The sequence below is a fragment of the Aythya fuligula genome, chromosome 5, assembly GCF_009819795.1.
Source record: "Aythya fuligula isolate bAytFul2 chromosome 5, bAytFul2.pri, whole genome shotgun sequence".
NCBI lineage: Eukaryota > Metazoa > Chordata > Aves > Anseriformes > Anatidae > Aythya > Aythya fuligula.
Genome location: NC_045563.1, coordinates 31358335 through 31378213, shown reverse-complemented (window position 1 = coordinate 31378213; position 19879 = coordinate 31358335). Strand labels below are relative to the sequence as shown.

Sequence of the window (19879 nt, the reverse complement as noted above, 5' to 3'; positions counted from 1 at the left end):
GCCCTTGAGCAGTTGCCCAGCATGCAATTATCAGCACAAAAGGAGGCTCTCCAGCGCCATGCTGACTACCAATGCTGTGCTATTATGTGAGTCAGCAGCAGGTAACACAACTGTCATGTCCTTGTGCTGTAAGAAAGCCTGCTCAGATGGAGGTGCATTAAACTTTAAGCAGTGGCTCTGGGTAGAACAGGTCTGATGTAATTCTGGCTGTGTGACCAAGCCCAGTCAATGGGGGACACTGCTAAATAATTGCATTAATGAAATGTGTTGAAACTTGAGGTGTCCAGAAGCACAAACAACAGAACCTGTGGCCACAAACTGCTCCTTACTTGTGAGAGATGATGGTGGGGGGAAGCTGCTTGTGATCCCCAGCCAGGATGCACTTGGGAGCTTTCAGCAGAGGTATCCAGCAGCTGGCTTCCACGGCCTGTGCACACTCGTCTATCACCACAAGATCAAAGTGATCTTCAGGAAGCAGCTTCAGTGGACCATCCGAGGAAGCACCTAGTGAAAGGACAAGGTGCACAGCTTAGCAGGGAAAAACAGAAGGGCAAACAACATGTTTTTAAAGCAAAGCCTACATGCTTTAATTGTGATTGAGGGAGGTAGAATGATGTTTCTCTGCAGAGATTTAGAGATTCAGCTCTGCAGTCGATGACAAATAAATATACATTTACATGTATGTGTCAGAGTTGTTTTTGCCAATTTCTGTTTGTCCTTTTTTGCCCTGGCATCTGGGGCCAAAAGCTTCCAAAGCATCTTTGAAAACAGCAGTGAAACACAGCTGATAAACAGAACAATATGCTCGAATACTTCACCAGAGCAAAAGTAGAGCAAAAGCAGTAATGAACACCCACTTTCCTTCTGCCCTCAAATGCAAACAAAAGTTCTCACCAACCAGAACTGGAAGGATGACAGATTTGAGATTGCTTAGTATACTGAGGGATACCCCAAAGGGGAAAGATCAGTTGAGACCCAGACTCCTCGACCCTGCTGACCCTGGCTATGCTCCCCTGTCTTTCCTCATGAGAGAAGGAGAAGGGAAACACAAGAGACTGTAGTCAGCCAGGACATGAGCTGTTTTTTATGTCAGACATTCATTTTGTATTGTCAACCACATAACCCTCACCCGGGTCCTGCTATAATCCAGACATGAAACGATATTGATCCATGCATCAATCAGAACAGTGAGTTTCCCAGGCATCAAAATACCACTGCAATTCAAAAGAAAAAGAAGATGCAAAAGGAGCAAAGAATGATGAAGAAGCCAGGGTGCTAGACAAGGAGATTTTAGTCACAGCGTTTACAGAAATGTTTTTCAAAAGCTCCTGTGCTATTGCAATGTAGCACTAAAAGCAACTGATTAGGAATGATTTTGCTTTGACACTGCAAACCCTGCTGCCTCTACGGCTCTGCATCACATCTGATGTTACAGTTTGTCAACTGAGATGCTCTGTTTTCCTTAAAAAAATAAAATAAAATCCAGCCTATGTCAGTCCATGCTGATAACAAGGGGCATACAGTTGGAACTTGACTTTTGCAGTTTTACCACGCTGCAGGTGGAAGGAAAAGAAAAATAACCAGAAAGGTTCTGTCTAAAACTGTCCCTATGTGGCGTGCAGCTGTGCAGATGGTTTCCTTCCCCTCCAGTGTTGCAGCTCAACTTATTGAACTCCCATTAACTAAAGGTCACTGCTGTCCCTCTGTGTTGCCATGATTAAATTCCCCGTCCGCTGAACCTAGCAACAGCAGTTTGGCTTGCATAAATAATTCCCATCAAACTAGATGGTATGAGACAAATACCAAGATTACTTAACCGAGGAAAAGAAAGTTCAAACCCTTTGTTTTTCCATTGCCTTTCACTGAAACAGAATTGCATAGACCTCCAAACAGGCTAGCAAGCCCCAGGAGATAATCAAATCTGATCATCGCAATGCCTAGTACAAAATAACAGTTTTATTGAAAAAAAGAAAGCTTCCCCCATTTTTTTTTACACAAAGCTACAAGAAGTGAAAGCTCAATTCCCAGCAAATAATTACTGGAAAGAATTTTCTTCCATTTTACCTTCATGTTAGTAACTTGTGAATACCCCATGAGGTTCTTTTTTATAACCTAAAATTACTGATATTTTCCTTCAGCAAGTAATCTCTGAACAACCAAATTTGAAGATTATAAGTGGGCTCTGGAGCATTACACATCTGATCTAAAAAAGCACTTGTTAAAAGTATGTTTTAAAGTATGTGTTAAATTTAAACACCGTGTTTCCCTTTGATTTCAAGGGATTTTGTAGATGTGCCTACATGTGCTGCCTGACCAACACCTGGAACAGTTCCCTAAATCACATGTGGTTTATTCCACTTGGGTGATTTACAAAACTAACCAAACACACAGACTGAGACCAGGCTACAGAAACACGTGTTGTATTTCATCAGCCATGGAAATTATCCAAGCAGGAAAGCAAATCCATGTGATTTATGAAATCAGTTAGCAGACTGCACACTTCCAATAGCCCTTGTTTACTCGCTAGAAGCTGTGCTCCTACTCAGAACTGACAGAGATGGGCCACGCTAGCTTCCACCAAAGGCTCTTCTAAGTTCCATACTCTAGATCCACGAGGTGGTCTACACCTTCTCTTCATTGCAGAGTGGAACAATGTGCCAGGGTGTAAGCAGTGGGGATCCCACTGGGGAGGGGTTTGACAGCATGCAGCAAACTTGACTGAACTCCCAGGAGCAGGAAATCTAAGCCTCCCTCCTATCCTGGCAAGATGCAGCATTGCATGGCACGTGGTTTATGTCAGTCTTGCCAAGTGAGGCACAATATTGCAAACAAAGAGGATCTTGCACCTGTATTTGTAGCAAGGACAACACTGGCGCGAGTAAGGGCTGCAGTCATGGCAGTTTCTTCTCGTTGCTTCAGCTCCTTTTTCAGTGCCTTAATCTCACTGAGAAAATGGCTCCGTTCGCCCTTGTCTTGGGCCTTTTTGGTTTTTGCCTGTAAAATAAAAAACCCAGATAGACCAAACAGGGTTATATTCAGCTTCTCAGATGACCAAAGCAGTCAAATTCAACACGGCTCCTCTATGTTCACCACGGTCCACTGGCTTATCAGAATCAGCTCCATAAAACTTTGGTTTCTCTTCCCTCTCCCTGCCAGCAAGCCCCTTCTGCAATCAGCACTGCCTGAAACATAACAAGGATGTCTGTCTGTGCAAAAGATGAACTGGATCAATACAACCCCAGGCTTGGTGCGTGGAGCAGCAAAATGAGAACATCACTCACCGCCTATCCGACCGTCTGGGAGCATCAGCACTAGCACCATCACTCATGCTCCAGACAGCGATTTCCCAGACTTAGCTGGTCCATACTTAAAAACCCTCTTAAAAACGTCCTTAATTATGAGCATGAAGGATTGTTAAAGAGTAACTCCCTGACCTTAAATCCTCTGTTCAGCCCTCCTGCTCTGCCCTGTACTTTCCCTGTGCCCCAAAGATCAGCAGAAGGTCAGATGCTTGAGTCCAGCCAACAGCCAACTCTGTGCATAAGCAGAAGCACCTTAGCACATGGAGGGGTGTAATATGTAGTGGTGTTTAGGCTTGCTGGGAAGAGTTCTGTGCCTTTACTGGGTGAGGAACATCACAAATGCTCTCCCAGTCTCAGCCTGCTCCCTTGCTCAGGGGAAGAAGGGACCCTTGGGCTCCAAGCGCCCTGGAAGCAGGAGGGCTCCCTGCGCCATGGCCAGCCACAGCAGCAGCTCTGCATTTTTAAAGAGGCGTCTCTGAGTTGTTGTAAATGATTCACAGCAATATCTAGACAGGCTCGTGGCTTTTTTTAGCAACGCCTATTAAATATATCTAAAACATCAACTCATCACCACTGGTTGCTGGCGCTTCCCCGGCTGCAGGCCGGCAGCTACAAGACAACGGACAAGCTGTCGCTCACTGCAGGTCACCTTGAGAAAGCTGCCCGGGCTCTCAAGCTGAAATTTGGGCTGTTTCCTTGGAGGGAAGGCTAATGACACGAGAAACCTGAAAAGGCTACAAACATGGGCTTTCAAAAGCAGCCAAGCCAATAAGAGTTGATGGTTCCTATAGGCATCTTCTGCATGGATGGGTTGTCTGGTGTGTAAGGCCATACCACAGCTCATACCACAGCATTTCCGCCAGGAACATTTCCCCTTGTGTCTCTCTCATCTCCCCAGCCACCTGTTTTTGTTAAGCTTCTAGGTATTTAATATCTGTGAGGCCTCTATATGTCTGTCAAACATAGTCAAATAGGTGGATGGGTTTGGAAGTTACAGGGGAGGGATCACATAGGAGGGATCATCTTTTCCTGAGCTAAAAGGACAGAAGATCTTTTCCTTGGCCTAAAGGGAGAGAGTGAGTGCTGTTACTGGTACTCATTTAGTTGAAGGAACAAAACAGACTAGTGTCAACTTCCCCTCCGCCTGAAACATGGGAAAATTAGAGAGCAAAATTGCTGGTGCCAGTACTACAAGTTTCATGTCTGTTTTGCAAAAAAAGATCTAGTTACTGAATTAACAACAGCGACTGGCTGATGACATTAAGACCCAAACATCTGGCTGAATGTCAAATCTGAAAGCAGCTGAGGGAGCAGGGAGCCCAGCCCAGCCCTAACAGCACAGTCAGCCCCAAGGATATTGATTGGCACAGAGCCCACTCACTCCTCGTTAGGGCTTCACGGATGCCAGCAGGCTCTAGTTACCCTAATCTGCCTTGTTTGGGTCCCCACCCATGTGCCCTTCACCCCTGGCTCTGGGAAATGCATTTAAGGCCAGACCTTGCTCCCTTACCCTTTTATGAACCCTGGGGGGGGGGGGAGGGGGGCTTGCACCAAACTCAGTTGGGTTCTGCTTTTTTCTTGGGCTGTCTGCAGCCTTGTTTCATTGCTTGTTTGGTGATGTGGATGCATAGCTGACCTTTTTTTGATGTTCCTGGACCTATCTGCCTTTCTTGCTTGGGTGCCATGGGATTGCACTTTTGTTGGTGCAAACAAGATCCAGAAGATGATGTCCTGGAAAGCTCCCAGCCTAAACAGGTGTGTGTGTGTTTGGGGGGGGGGGGGGGAATTGGGTAGAAAAATGTGTGCAAAGAACATGGATTTTCATTTACTAGTCCTTCTATGACTGAAGGTAGTGGTAAAGGGGAGAGTGAAGAGTCAAAATAGAAGTGAATGAAGGAAGAAATAATTAAAAGGGCAATTAGGGGACAGTGAGAGGGAGGCCAGGACCTCAGAGGTGAGCTCTCTGCAGCCCAGAGAGAGAAAGGGAGGTAATAGGAGTTGTACTCAACGATCCTTATGGGTCCCTTCCAACTCAGGATATTCTATGATAAGAAGTCAGGTGCATCTTTTGTGAAAGAGCTAGTCATAGGCATCTCAAAGCACTGCCATGCGAGCTGAATTGCAGCAGTATGTTAGATAGTGTTTTTTCTCTGGTGTTATGAAGTGGAACAAGCTCTGGTGGCTAGTCCATATCTCCCATCCCCTTGTACCCTTTTCTCTAGGGAAGAAGCAGATGGAGATCTTAGTACTGAAGACTGCTTTCTTCCATTTTCTCCCACTTTTCCCATGTGAAATCTCTTCCCACCTTTCAAAGTGCTTCCCAAGAAGAGGGCAGGGCAAAAGATGAGCCATTAGTGAGGAAGATGCAAAATATATTCAGTAAAAAAGACTTGGTATCTAGCTGTGATTATAACTGGGTCCTGCATCTGGGGGAAAAAATGAAGCTGCTGCCACAGCAGTAGTTGCAGACTGATGTTCATGGTGCTGAACTCCACATTCAGCCTGCATCATTCAAAAACGTAAATGTGTGGTGCCCTACCAAAGGGCATGGCAGTGTACTTGGGCAAGTATGATGCAACGTGCAGGGGTATGAAGATGCTTTCCTGTGTCTTCTACTGAGACACAGCAAATCTTGCCTACGTTGGACACATCTGCAGAATGGCTTTTGGACAATGCAGTTACCAGAAGGGGGAGGAAAAAAGTTCTAATTATCATCAAAATCTATTATCTCAAGTAGAAGAGCTACTCAGTAAATTAAGTTTAAAAAATTAAGTTGTGAAAAGAAATTAAGGATGCATTTTTATGGCGTACTCTTTCTACTTGAGGTGGCTGAGAGTGGGAGGGAGTGTTAGGACAGCCAGATATCTCATTAGGAAGTGAATTAATGATGTGAATGTTTCCCTTCCCCTCTGGTGAAGAGGACTGCATGAACAATGCCAGACAGAAAATCTGGAGAGCAGGGCACTGCAGCATCTCCCCCCTGCACAGCAGTAATGACTATGATTTTTCTCTCTTCAGAGAGGAATTTGTCTAGGAGGGGTTTTGCCCTCAGCTGCCTCTACAGCAGATGAAGATGAGTAGTGCTGGCAAATGTATTTGGCTCAGGCATACCCTGGTAGAGAGGCTGTCTCTCTGTAAGATGCTGCTTGAGGCTGGAAGCTTCCCCCATTTTTGATGACCAGGCTTGCACCCCAATTCCTCTCCTCCAAGTTAAATGATCTCCAGGCAGAGGGATGAATGCAGGCTATGTACACCTCCAGCTGTCACTGTGAGACTTTTCAGCTATGCTTTTTTTTTAACCTTTCCCCTCTCCTAAAGTGACCTTCTGCTGATTCCCTCCACATGAAGAGGCCTGTGGTTCAGAGCTAGTCACTGGGACTTGCTTCCAGCCACTCTTCATAGGGCAACCCACAGCACCTGCCTGAAGTCATTGCTTTCCTTGGATCCCCCTAAATATCCAAGAAGTGGTGGAATTACTCCTCACTTACAGAGTAACTTGGCTAACAGATTGGGTGCTGCTAACAGAGAGCTGGCGTTCAGGCTACCCACGTGGGGCCTGTTGCAGGGACACGTACGAAGGCCTGGTCGATGTCCTTCCTGATATCTGCCACGATCTGAGCGCTGTCGCTGCGGGCCAGGACCGCGTCCAAGGAATGCTGCTGGATGGGCTCCAGCAGGCGAGCAGGGTGCCCCAGCCGTAGGATGTGGGCTTTGTAGCCAGCCAGCCTCTCCACCAGGTTATCCACTGCGATGTTGGAAGGGGCACAGCACAGGACCTGTGAGGGGAGAAAGCAAGTGCTTGTCATTGCTGATTGTGAGACTGCCAAGGCCAGCAAAGCACTGGAGCAATGGGGTCTGAGCAACAGGAGGGCACTCAGCAGAGCAGAGAGGAGGATATCAGCTGTTAGGAATAAACCACTGACACCTCCATAGCCTCCAGACACCAAAGACAACTCTCAAATTCTCTTCCTGCTTTCAAGCACCAGGGCAGGATCTTCTATAGTTAGCAAATCTGAGCTTTGAAGCTCATATTTGCACCTCATTTCAGCTGGTAGGGGAAACTGCCCAGCCTGTGCAAGTCAAGCCAGGCTCTACTGTGTAACACAGCTGCTGCTGGATCTGCTCCAGCTGCCATGAACCCCAGTGACTTTGCAAAACAAATCAGCATGCTTGCTGCCACTACAGTCCTGTCACTGATTACTCACTTTCAGGCCTTGCTGTACAGCTTGCAGGATGATCTCTACTATCGTCGTGGTCTTCCCTGTGCCAGGTGGTCCATGGACAATAGCAAGCTCCCTCTGTGCCAGTGAGAAGGAGACGGCCTCCCTCTGTGATGTGTCCAGCGAGTCATTGTAAAACTTTAAAGGCTCTGGGGAGACAGCAAGAGATTTCTCAGCCCTAACTTGGGTTCGTGCTGAGAAACAAATCCATGAATATAAACCAGATGCTCCCAGTGGCTGGGCCATGTCTATTAGATAATGAGAGTAACTTGACTGGGGAGTGAGGCATGCTGTTTCCCACCTAGGTGGCTGAGAGACCATAAACTGGTAAAAGTAAGGATTTTTGTACTTCTAGAACAAACAGGCTACCTGTGCTGCATCAGTCTCTCCCCCCCACCTGGTGATATTTCCAAAGAAGCAAGCATTCAGGTGTGAATACAGCTAGTCTATATATGGACACTTTACAGTGTTTGAAGAGGCATCTGCTTGCCATAATAAAAAACATTTAGGACAGGGATGATGCTTTGGGGATATTTTGGAGGTGAGCCAGCATATTTAGTAAGCATTCAGTGAAAAGAGGGAAGAAAATCATAGAACGGCTTGGGTTGGAAGGGACCTTAAAGATCATCCAGTTCTAATCCCCCTGCCAGGGGCAGGGATGCCACCCACCAGATCAGGTTGTCCAGGGCCTCATCCAGCCTGGTTCTGAACATCTCCAGGGATGGGACATCCACAGCTTCCCTGAGCAGCCTGTGCCAGTGCCTTGCTGCCCTCTTAGTGAAGAATTTTCCTCCTAACCTTTGAAATCTCCCATCTTCTAGTTTAAAACCTTTCCCCCTTGTCCTGTCATTATCTGTATGAGCAAAATGTTGCTCTCCATTTTTATTTTTTTTTTATAAGCCACCTTTAAGTATAGAAAAGCTGCAATGAGTTCTCCCTGGGGCCTTCTCCAGGCTGAAGATCCCCAGCTTTCTCAGCCTTTCTCCATAGGAGAGGTGCTCCAGCCCTCTGAGCATCTCTGTGGCCAGAGCAGAGTGAGACAATCCCCTCCCTGCCCTGCTGCCACCCCTCTGGTGATGCAGCCCAGGAAAAAGATAAAAGCAGCCCATATAAATGATGAGAACTGTTAGTTTGGATTTTAATCATCAGAAAGGAGAGAAGAGTGTTTAAATTGTGTTATAAGAGGATTGGTTTCACTGCAGAAGATAGAATTCTCACAAGCCACTCTTTACCTCCCAGATTTATCTAATTTAAACCCATTATTTATTCTCATCCCACTTAATCCTGCTGCTAATCTCCTTGTTCATTATGGAAGTTAATTACAGCAGAGATGATGACTCATCTGAGGTTTACCGAAAATAATGTTCCCACGAAAGCTTATATAAGACAAATCTCTGGGCATCATTCCCTGCAGGGCATCATCAGTTTTATCTCTACCTTTGCATTAAGGTAGGGATGCATCAAAGGCATAAAAGTTTCCTCTGGCCTCATAGAAGTGAACTTCTGTGCAACTCCCAGGCAACCTGTGGCACTGACTTTTGAAGCAGCACAAGCAAGTGAGGCACCCAGGTTAAACAAAGAGCATAGTGAGGTTAAAAAGGCTTGGTGGGGAAGTAGTGGTGATTTTTCCTACTAGCCTGCCTCTTGCTTTGTTTATTTTTGAGTTAGTATGGCAGTGACTAAGAACAGCAAGCTTCCATGGGCCAGGGAAAAATAAAGAATAGCTTAAAAACTGAAAGCGACTTCCCACAACGAGGAACAAGTCAGGGTGGAGGAGTCATTGATATTTCCTTGCTCAAAGAATGAGATCAGAAACCGTCTTCTCCACACACACGTACACCCTCTTCCCTTTTAATCACATGCTGCCAAGAGTTGCTGTGGGGGCAGGCTGGGAAATGTGCCTCTCTTCTGGTCTGGGCTCATCAGCAAAGTTTGAGGAGCAGGACAGAGCCTCTTAAGAGGCTCCTCTGATTTTCCATTTATCAGCTGGGCTCTGAGCAGGCTCACCTGAAGAAATGCTGCTTATCTACTCCAGCAGGATTGGCCCGAGTCCTCTCTAAAAGCAATCAGTTTAGGATTTGCACAGATAGTCCCAAAAGAGGGCCATTAACTCCAAAAACTTTTGCAGGAACCAAGGCCCTTTTCTGCACAGTATCAGCAGTTCAGGGAGCAGGAGTGGGCTGGAAGGTGATGTTCAAGTCCAGGACAGGGATCTTTGTTCCCATCTCTGTTGGGTGCATACCTATGAAGGAACAGTCTCTTCAGGGAGGAAGAAATCCAGTTTTCTAGAGCTGGAGGGTTCTTGCACTTCAATGTACCTTCCAAGGTATGCTCCTCGCCTCCTGTGTGTACGGGTACCAAGAACAAGCCAGATCCCACAATCAGCACCTCTGCAGCCAAACAGTGCTAGACAAAACCCAGGTGGGTAATTCAGCCTGAAACAGGGAACTTCCCCTGCCCTCTTCCTTAGGTATTTGGCAGCTGAGTTGTCCACACTGCTTAGTTTTCCTCATAAATTTCAGGGCCCTCTTCCTGGCCTCTGTGTTGACAGGAGGCTCACAGCAGAGGGACAAGGAGCATTTAAGGTTTTCAAGTGACGCAGCACAAGCCCAATGCACGGGGCAAGGAGCAGAGGAAACTTTGGTATAAATGCCTGGTGTTTCCCCAGTCCTTTGTCTGCTGGGTCAACTTCTTACTGCTTGCACCCCTACCTTTTAAATAGGCTTTTTTCTTCCTTGTTTCTCTTTTCAAGTATCTTTTTAGTGCAATAAGCAGAATTAGATATAAGCAATGCCTTTTGCACTCCACGTGGCCAGGGAAGCCAGCACTGGCTGACTGTATCTAGACCCAGATTAATACCCCCTCACTTTTTCTTGACCTACTCCAGGATTAACAGCTACCAGCTCTCTCCTGTCATGATCTGCACTGGGTTAGGCCTGCAACAGGGAGTTCTCTGTAAGAAAAGAGATGGTGTGCACCCAGCCTGGCTGGCCCTGAGGCGCACAGCAAGCAGAGAAATGCTGGCCTCTGCTGGCTAGCAAAGCCTCTCTGCACATCCACCACAACGTACGGGTACAGGAATCCCTGCATATGTGCTTTGAGACAGCAGCTGTGAGCAGGGAAGCCCTAAATGCTCTGGGCCACAGGCGCAGGTTAAAGTGGAGGAGAGCCAAGCAAAGTATTTCTCATGGATGGGCTTCTGGATTTTGTTTTTCATCAAGTCTGGTGAACAGAAACCCTGTTCTGCTCCAAGTTTGCTTTTTGGAAAGCTTGTTTTTCTGCTTGCTACTTTTCTGGAGGTAACAAGATAAGGGTTGGAAATGTTTTGTTGTGGGGAGCAGTCCCATTCTTAGCTGCAGATCATGTCTACCCATAGGTTTTACTTTCATATGCTCTATGGGTTATTTTTCCTGAAGCCTGTCTAGTGTTTTTGTGTTACTCCAAGATATGCATTCAGAGTTTTTAATGTTTTGCAAGGACTTGGACTTCATTATACAGCTCAAGAGGACAGATAATAGCACAGATTGAGGGCCCACCTTCAGCAAATACAATCCTTCTCATTACACTAGCCATACACTCTCACGTAAGGGGCTTGTGAGTGTGCCCTAGCATTCTGTTATCTCCAAGAGCATTGCAGCTTTGCCCTTCATGCAGAGGAGACAGCTTCCAACATATCCCCACCACTTAGCATCAGACAGGGAGCCACCAGCTTTCTGAATGGAACCTGAAGCCCCTAGCTGTCTCTCACAGTTCAGATCTCCAAACATACTCCTGGCTAGATGCTGAAGGGCAACCCAAGCATCTCACAGTAGCAGTGGTGTGAGAGCTGTGAGACTGTTGCCTGTAAAGATCATGGGGCGAGAAGGCTGGTACAAATTAATTTTAGGCTTCTCAGGGTCAAAAGCCTGGCATCTTTCTCCTGAGTTACTGACAACCATCTTATACAAACCCGATCCCAAAACAAACATGCTCCAGAGCCATTTTCCCAGTGGGAGTCATGCCTACACCCATTACTAGCGGGAAGGACTCATCCCCAGGTAGTGAGCAGGATTTTCCACATATGGTGGGAAATAGCTGCATGCAAATTAGCAACTCTGGGGGTCATCAGCAGTTGGGTAAAAAGGCATTAATTTGTGTTTTGTTTTTTTTTTTTGTCATTATTACCCTTCTGTGCATACTGGTGCTTTTTTAGCAGGCATATATCATGCACTGGTCAGATGCCAGCAGCCATTAACTACTTTAAAAACATGTTTCAATTGGCTTTATCTGACTCCTTGTCCATCTAATCAGTCAGTGCCTGGATTTAGATACCCTCCTGGGATGCCACAGGCTTTAATATAGATCCTCCAGGCACAGTGTTTGGCAGCACACTCTGCCATAATAAGGCAGCTGTGATCCATTCATGAGTAAATCACAACACAGGAGAGTAAAACAACAACAACAAACAAGCATCTCGAAATTATTTACCAGATAGGCCATAATATGCCACCAGGCTGGTGCAACTCTATTAGAGTATGCCCTAAAGAAACCCTTTATGACCAACCTTTTTGAAAAAAGGTTGCTTTTCCCTCCAGGCTGAGAGGCTCCATGTCACTAAACACCAGAAAGCACCAACGAAGCACAGGATGGCATTAGTACTCTGCCAAGCTTTGCTGCAGGAATGGAGAACTACAAAGCAGCTGACAAATTTCAAATCAAGCTGGCATGAAGTCCCTATGTGTTTTATGAAAATGGACAGTGGTGTTAGACCTCTTATAACCCAGCTAATAGACCCAAGACTCCTATCCTTGAGAAATTAGTTTTCTAATCTACTCCCCACCATCACGTGCATCTTAAAAAAATTAGAACATTCTTGAATATCTATCTGGGCACGGAGATGGGTGCTTATTCTCCCCAGTGACCCTTCTACTTCTCTATTTCCTTGTAATTTGGTTTATATCTTGTCAGAGAAGACAATGACAAAGGCTGTCCCTCTGGGCACAGGCCTAATCTACTCTTTTCCTAGACTAGTGTCGGTTTTAGTTTTTCCTTGGGATGGGTATTTATATGGTCTTATTCCTACTGCTGGCTTTCTGAGCTTCTGATTGAAGTGGAGTGTAAATTGCATCCCAGAGTGGTGTTAACATAGATCACAGAAGGCTTGGATTGGAAGGGATCTTAAAGATCACCTAATTCCACCCCCCCCTGCCAGGGGAACCCACTAGATCAGGTTCCTCAGGGCCCTATCCTACCTGGCCTGTAGAGACGTCCAGTTCTATGAGCTGTACAGAACTTATTAACTCTGGGACTCCTGATGGGTTTGTTTGAAATCAGATAACGGATGGGATGAGACAGATGCAGAGACACATTCCTTTAAGAAACCAGACTAAAAGATGTTTGATCGTGAAAGGAGGTGCTGTGCCATAGAAGAGAAACAGCCTGAAATGCTGGGAGCTTTTTCTATCCTTCCATGTCAGATCACGCACCTGGGTAATACTTCTTGCCTTTGGCAGATAATCCACACATTGCATGTTTCTATGCTATTTGCAGAAACCCATCTATATATGAGCTCTATGGGACACCTGGGGAACTGTGTGTGCCATCTTAGAGGTGTAAGAGAGAGGATTTACCCAGCTAGCTGCTGAGTGCCCTCCCATTGAACTCGTTGGAGGCTGGGAGTTGAAGGCACCTTGCAGGACCTATTTAAACTTAAGAGTTGTTATTATTTAATGCCTGGCTAGTATCACATCTTCCTAGCTGGCATGAAAGGAGCTATACAGTGAAAATGTGAACAGAAGGCCATTCTACCCTGCCACAGTGTTTTGATGTTCTCAGGTGATATGCTGACTTCTTGTATTGCATCTCCTGTCTATTGTGACTGAATGTTTCCATCAATCCATATTCTCAGTGCTGGGGAGATGTAAAATTCATTTCTGTACTTAGTTAGTTCACATCTAGTTCACATGTAATAGTTCACATCTGAGCTATTCAGTGAAAAGGAATTTTTTTCTTTATTAGGGAGGCAGTTCTGCCACCATGGGGAAAAGGCACAGTTGAAGCTGCTAAGAAAGTGAGTTCATTAAAATTTAATTTTTATCTAATATTAAAAACCTGAGTACACCAAAGTCCCCGGGTAGCCAAACGGCTAAGAGGTTTAACTCAGGCTAAGCTCAGTGCTCAGAACTACAGAGGTCTGACTCACACTAGCATTAACTCTTCATCTCTGATATATCAGAAACCTAGCCTGAATGTAATAGAAGTGTGCATGTGAAAAAAGGGAACCACTGTGGACAACTAAATGCAGTAATCAAGGTAATAGGAAAAAATGCAACAGCAAGCACTGAGCACAGCCGTGGCCAGCAAGGAGACCAGGGATGGATGGCATAATGTGTGATATGCTGCTGACAGGTGAGCCTGGGCCTCAAGAGAGAGCTAAGATAGACTGCTTGCCCAATCCTCTTAGGCAACTTAATCTACCTTCTGCCTTTCTTCCCTGACTTTTGCAGCCCAGATGATATTTCCCTTCTGTCAAGGGGTAATACTTATTAACAGATGCCTGGCCCTCATATTCTGCTGATCAGGGGCTTTGGTTTCTTCACAGTTGCTCTTAAAGGTAATTTCATCTTTAGTTTCTCAAAAATTCAAATCAAGAAAGATCAGAGTAAAAGGGGATTCTACTTGCACGTTTTTTTGGACAGCTGTTGGTAAAACCTAGTTGTGATGTTTTAAGTATTTGATGAAAAGCAGTCTGCAGATCTCCAACTTGACTAAACATAATCAGAAGGCTGTAAAAATAAAAATACAAGCCAATAGAACACACCCCATGCTGTTTCAAACTGCAGTAGTTCCACAGTAACTTAACTCCCATGAAGGCTGAGTTACTGGATTTTCAGTACAGAAACAGAGCTGGTAGTTTCTTATCTCTGAAGTTTATGGATGGGTTTGGGGCAGGATGGAAATAAGAAATGCCTCATTGTCTAAACTGAATTTCAGAATCATGAATGTGTGCAAAGAAATTCCCCCATAATGGATCCTGTTTGTTTTATGCCACAATTCAGCTTCCCTTGGTACACCCTGAGGAAAGTGAGCATTAGCTAACTGAACAGTCTGGGTAATTCTGGCTCTTTTTCAGCAATGACAAGGGTTTTTACACCAGGTTAGCATGTCCAGTGACCCATTAACCAGTAAGAAAAGTAGGTGTTTAATGCTGCCAGCTGCAACAGCACCTATTACTGATATTCAGCTGAGATCCTTCCTAGAGCAAAGTGAGCTGCACTTTTGGCATGGCCCAGAACTGCACAAAGATCTGAGTCTGAGTAATTTGTTCCTATCGGCAGTTTCAAAGAACAGGTCATGAACTGACAGACCATAAGCACTCTTCTCAGAGGGTCAGCCCCAGAGATGTATCTTGGTGGACTGGAAGAGGAGTAATAGCAGCATAGTGTGTGGAAAAACCTGTACAACCCTCACTTAGGACTCCAACTCTGTCAGATTTAATGGGGCATCTGAAGATGTGAACATCCTCATAACTGGTGCAGAGCCTGTGGATAGGAAACTTCAGGCTTCACTGACTGCTCTGGAGACTGAAGATTTTACCTCCTTCCCCACAATAACTTACCGTAATCTTTGCTTATAACCTGTGTGAGTAGCAACATCTGCTTTTACTGATACATTCAAAAGAGCTCTCCACCTGCCTAGCTCTCAGCCCTGCATACCAAGGCAGATCAAACACAGCAGCAGTCTCAGTGTACACACTGGGCTGTAAAGTGCTAGGGGCTCTCACCCTGAGGGTCCAGAAAATTCATTTAGAGAGACCAGCCCAGCACTTGCCATCAGGATGATATGAAGTCTTAGAAAGAAAGGTCCTTACTTGTTTCACTGAATGAGGTTGGATCAGACGAAAAGAAGAGGACATCGATCAGACCAGAGGCTGGACCACCACGATATTGCTTTAGTGTGTTTAAAGCTCTGCCAAAGAAGAAAACACGGGTTATATGCACAGCATAAATTCCTCCAGAGATTCCCAGTGCAAATTAGGGACCAGGGCAATGTACCCCAGTGAAAGACGTCTGTGGGCACAACAGACTAATTCTAATTGCTGCATCTCCTACCCCTCATGTACTCATATCCCCTGTACGTTTCTCCTTTCTACTATTGCTTTGGTTTGATGCATTCAGACCCTGTGCTGAGCCTTTTCAGTGCATTAATTCATCAAATTGCTACTCCGTTCTACTGCCTGGATGGAAAAGGTGCTACACAGAATCCAGTGGGCACCAGAGCTGGCACAGTGTGGGACCAAAACAGATAACTGAGTGTGGAATGTGGGGCAGGGGACAAACGAGTAGGACTGCACCAGCCAGCTGGTAAATAAATTTAGGCTGTTGTGATGCTTCAATGTAAGATACCCAGTTGAGTTATCTCATTAAGGAGTACAGGTTCCCTCAGTAGTCAACAGAAAGAGAAAGGCACATCCTGAAGGTGGATACCTCTCCTAAGTGCAGCTGCCATAGGAGTAAGAGGAGTAAGATGGGAAGGAAGAGAAGCTGAGACTAGTGAAGCAGACTGAGATCAGTCACAGAAGAGTTCTCCCAAAATAAGCCTGGCAATTTTCAATTGGCCGTTGCACTCCTGAGCAGTGATCCCAGGCGAACTGCACCCTCACAGCCCTTACTTTTTTAGCCTGTTGTAGGTGACATCGTTGGCTAATTTCAGCAGGCGGTAAGAGCTCTCACGGTCCAAGCTCAGCATGCCATCTCGAGATTCCTCAAAGGCAACGGTGATTGCTTTGGAGGTGACACGTGTTACAATGCCGGTGGAGAGTGGATCGCCCTGGCCGACTGAATCATAAAGCCCCAAAATGTCACCTGCAAAGACAAGTTAAAGACAGTAAAGTGGAGTAAATATTTTGAAAAGCAGTTTTTTGGAGGAGACCAGCATGGCCCACTGGACACTGGGCTCACCTACATCAGCCACAGGACTAGTTCCATGTTATCTGCCAAGGTCAGAATTTGTACCAAGCCTAAAAAGGAGGAAAATATCCTTCTCTTTCATAGTAGTGCATGCAGCAAGAGGCAAGGGAAAAAACTATTAGCAGTGAGAAGACACCACGTAACAACTAACCAGCTGCCTTTTGATGTCCATGCACCACATGACTTGGAGAGGACACCAACAGTGCTCCCCAAGATGCTTTCACATGGACCTTGGAAAGACCTAACTTCTCCAAACTTTCAAACTGTTTTAAGTTCATTTTATCATTCAGTAATAGCTAAGGAGGCTGCACAACAATGTGTGCCTCCCAGATGACTGCTCTACACCAGTCAGCAGAACTAAGAAAGATGAGATCCGTAAGGACTCACTGTGGCCTTTCTGTTCTTCACAGTCACATCGAGATGGGACCAGTCAAATTATGCAGTGCAGCGGTCAAATGGAGATTTTAAGCAGGATGTCTGACAAGTGGATACCTTAGCTGAGGCTCACACTCATCAAGGACTAAATGTCAGATTTGCAAAATAAGGGAAGCTTGCCTCAGTAGTCTCCATCAGCTCTTACATTAAAATGTTTGTCTCTGAGAACAATTTAGTGCTACAGTAATGTTATTTCTATTTGAAGAGCCCTGAGAGATGCTGTTTTTTAGACCTCAAGGTTGAGACCCCGACCTGCAATGAGTCATTTTAATTTCACAGGTCAGCAGCTTGGAGGCCTGGCTGGCAAAGAATGCATCAACAAATTGAACTGTGACACTTCGAAACAGTACCACAGATGAGAAACAGTCCAGTTCCAATGCATCTGCTTAGCAAACTAATTGATCGAGCAAACAAAACCAAGTAAAGGACTAAGCTAAACCAGCAAACTATCTGGTGCACCCAGCTTCACTCTTGTAGACCAGTTTTGGAGAGTGCAAGGCAATATCATTATTGCATAAGGAAAAGAGAAAAAAGGTCTCTGCAGGAGAAAAAAAAAAAAAAAAAGCAGAGGGCTTTCCCTGCGGAGTCACTTGGAACTATTTCAAGGTCAAACTCAACTTTTTTCAAGGGATAAGTCTGTGTAGCTGGCCCCAGCATGGCAGACTGGGTCCTTACTTTTCTCAGATACTGGCAGGAGCTCAGCTCTTTTCAAGGAAATGATGGCAGAAGGTGAGACAAGTCAAAAGGGCACTGGCTGATGTGCTGGTGAGTCAGTATTTCTCTATATTATTTCTCTATATTTTATTCCCAACAGAAATCCAGGCGCATTAACTAATACACGTGGCACACTTCATCTCTTTTTGACCAAAAATAACAGTACAGGGAAGGGAGAAAATATGGCAGCTCAGGAAGGAAAAGGAAAATCCACTTTGCGTTTTGAAATTAAAATGTAAATAACAGAAGCTCCTTACCTACCCCAAGATGTAAGCTCATACAAAGAGTGCCACAACATCTTTAATGACAGGAGACCAGGGCTTTATTTTTAAGGATTCAGAATGAGGAAAGCCAACTCTTTAATCACTGTCACTCTTCCCTGTTGCAACATACATGCTTATAAATAAATGAGGGAGAAAGAGGACATTTTTCTTTAGATTCATCTTCTAGCCATAGCCTTTTTCTCCCTTTTTGCATCAATTGCTCAGTCTTCACAAGTGTCACATTAGAAAGATGTTACGAAGAATACATTGGTCATCTCTCAGCTTACCTACTTCCCATGAAGAGGAATAGCACTTACCAGGCCCAAAACTGTTATAGGGCAGCTCAGCATCTGAATCATATTTTCTAGGCTGAAAGGTCACGAGCAGCCGCCCGTAGAGGCCAGTCCTCTGGTTGGTAGCTTGGAGCTTTAGCAAGCAGACACCTCTGCGCTGCAGTTCCTTTAGGGAGACGTTTTCCTGCCAGGCCCTGGAAACCACACACAGGCATGAACACCATTTGCCAGACTGAGGCAAATTCAAGGCTTCAGAAGACAAAACAGAAAAAGACAAAGGGATGGAAAAAGAGGATGACAGCAAAAGATACATTAGCTTCCTGAAGTGTTGGCTTACGTGACCGCTTGGTAGTGATTTAACTGGATTGGCTTCTGCATTATTTTGGGCAATGGGATGATGCTCACTGATCTTGAAGAAGAGGTTTATATGATTTTCCTCTCTCCTGTCTGGGTGTGAAAAGGAAGCTGCTGCCCAGTTAACCCAGTCCTATGAGCCACGAGAGAATAACCCAAGTTTTCTCCTACTACATATAAACTCTAAAATGGAAGATTTGCTCTTTTTCACATGAAGCTCTGCTAATCCCCAACAAATACTTCACATGTGCAGCTGCACAGGGAAAAGGAGTGGATATCTTGTGCTGATGTGCAGGCTACAAGCAACTAAGACACAAAATATGGGCAGCAGCTTTGCAGCCTGCTGTCCTTTGGGCCCAACGCCTGCCACAGCAGCGGGGTTCACCCCGCAGTCTTACTTGGGGGCCTTGGTGGGTTCTTTACTTTTGTATGGATTGACACAAAAAATAAAATCCTGCAAATTTATCCCCTTCAGTATCCCAATTTGTTTCGTTGTGCAGGGAATTTTAAGCATCTGGGCAGGGCAGCGTGGGGGTCATGGGACCACTGGGTCCCAGCGGCTGCTAGGGTCTGGGGAAGAGAAGAGGAGCCCCAAGATGTTGCTGGAGCTAGCTTTGATCCTATAGATGACAGCAAGCCCTAAAGGGTGAGTCTAACAAGGATCTATAGGAGTGAGCTAGTGGTATGGGTGAATCCTATATGTGAGAGCAGCTGCTATAGGGTGATTGTAGCAGGGTTTCCCATTAAGAGGGCTGTACATAGTGAGTACAGCAGCATTTCCTATAAGTGCCTGTAAGACCACTGCCAGCCAGGCTTCCCATAGAAGACAAGAGACCCTATAGGAACCAGCAGGGTTTTCTATATGTGGCAGCAAGTCCTACAGAGGTAAGTCTGGCAGGGATCCCCATGGGTGCCAGCAGACCCTATAGGGGTGACTCCAGCTCATTTTCCTATGGGGTGAGTCTTTCCTAGGGGTGCCAGCAGACCCTATAGGGGCAAGCACAGCAGGGTTTCCTATCGAGACAAGTCTTTCCTAGACGTGCCAGCAGACCTTACAGGGGTGACTCCAGCTCGGTCCCCTATATGGACGGCTCAAGAAGGTTTCGTAGGGATGCCAACAGACCCTATAAGAGCGACCCCAGCTCGGTTTCCTATGGGGTGAGTCTTCCCTAGGGCTGCCAGCAGACCCTATAGGGCCGATCCCAGCAGAGATTCCCCACAAGCGACGGCAGGGCTCGGGGACCAGCGATGGGGCCGGTGCTACCTGCTCTCGGCGAGCTCTGCCTCCCGCTCGTCCCGCAGCAGCTCCAGCTGCCGCTCCGCCGCCGCCTCCACCGCGGCCGCCGCCAT

The 19879-nt window shown here is 45.9% G+C and overlaps 1 protein-coding gene across 1 annotated transcript in view; it reads right to left on the bottom strand.

Moving 5' to 3' along the window:
- IGHMBP2 (immunoglobulin mu DNA binding protein 2) overlaps positions 1-19879 on the bottom strand; it is a 41667-nt gene extending 21788 nt beyond the window's left edge. The window contains exons 1-8 of the mRNA XM_032189362.1: positions 19794-19879; positions 18200-18369; positions 16173-16365; positions 15372-15469; positions 7508-7671; positions 6878-7078; positions 2847-2994; positions 330-504 (exon numbers count right to left, since the gene is read on the bottom strand). Coding sequence (XP_032045253.1) covers positions 330-504; positions 2847-2994; positions 6878-7078; positions 7508-7671; positions 15372-15469; positions 16173-16365; positions 18200-18369; positions 19794-19879 — 1235 coding nt within the window. The remainder of the gene's footprint in view (positions 1-329; positions 505-2846; positions 2995-6877; positions 7079-7507; positions 7672-15371; positions 15470-16172; positions 16366-18199; positions 18370-19793) is intronic.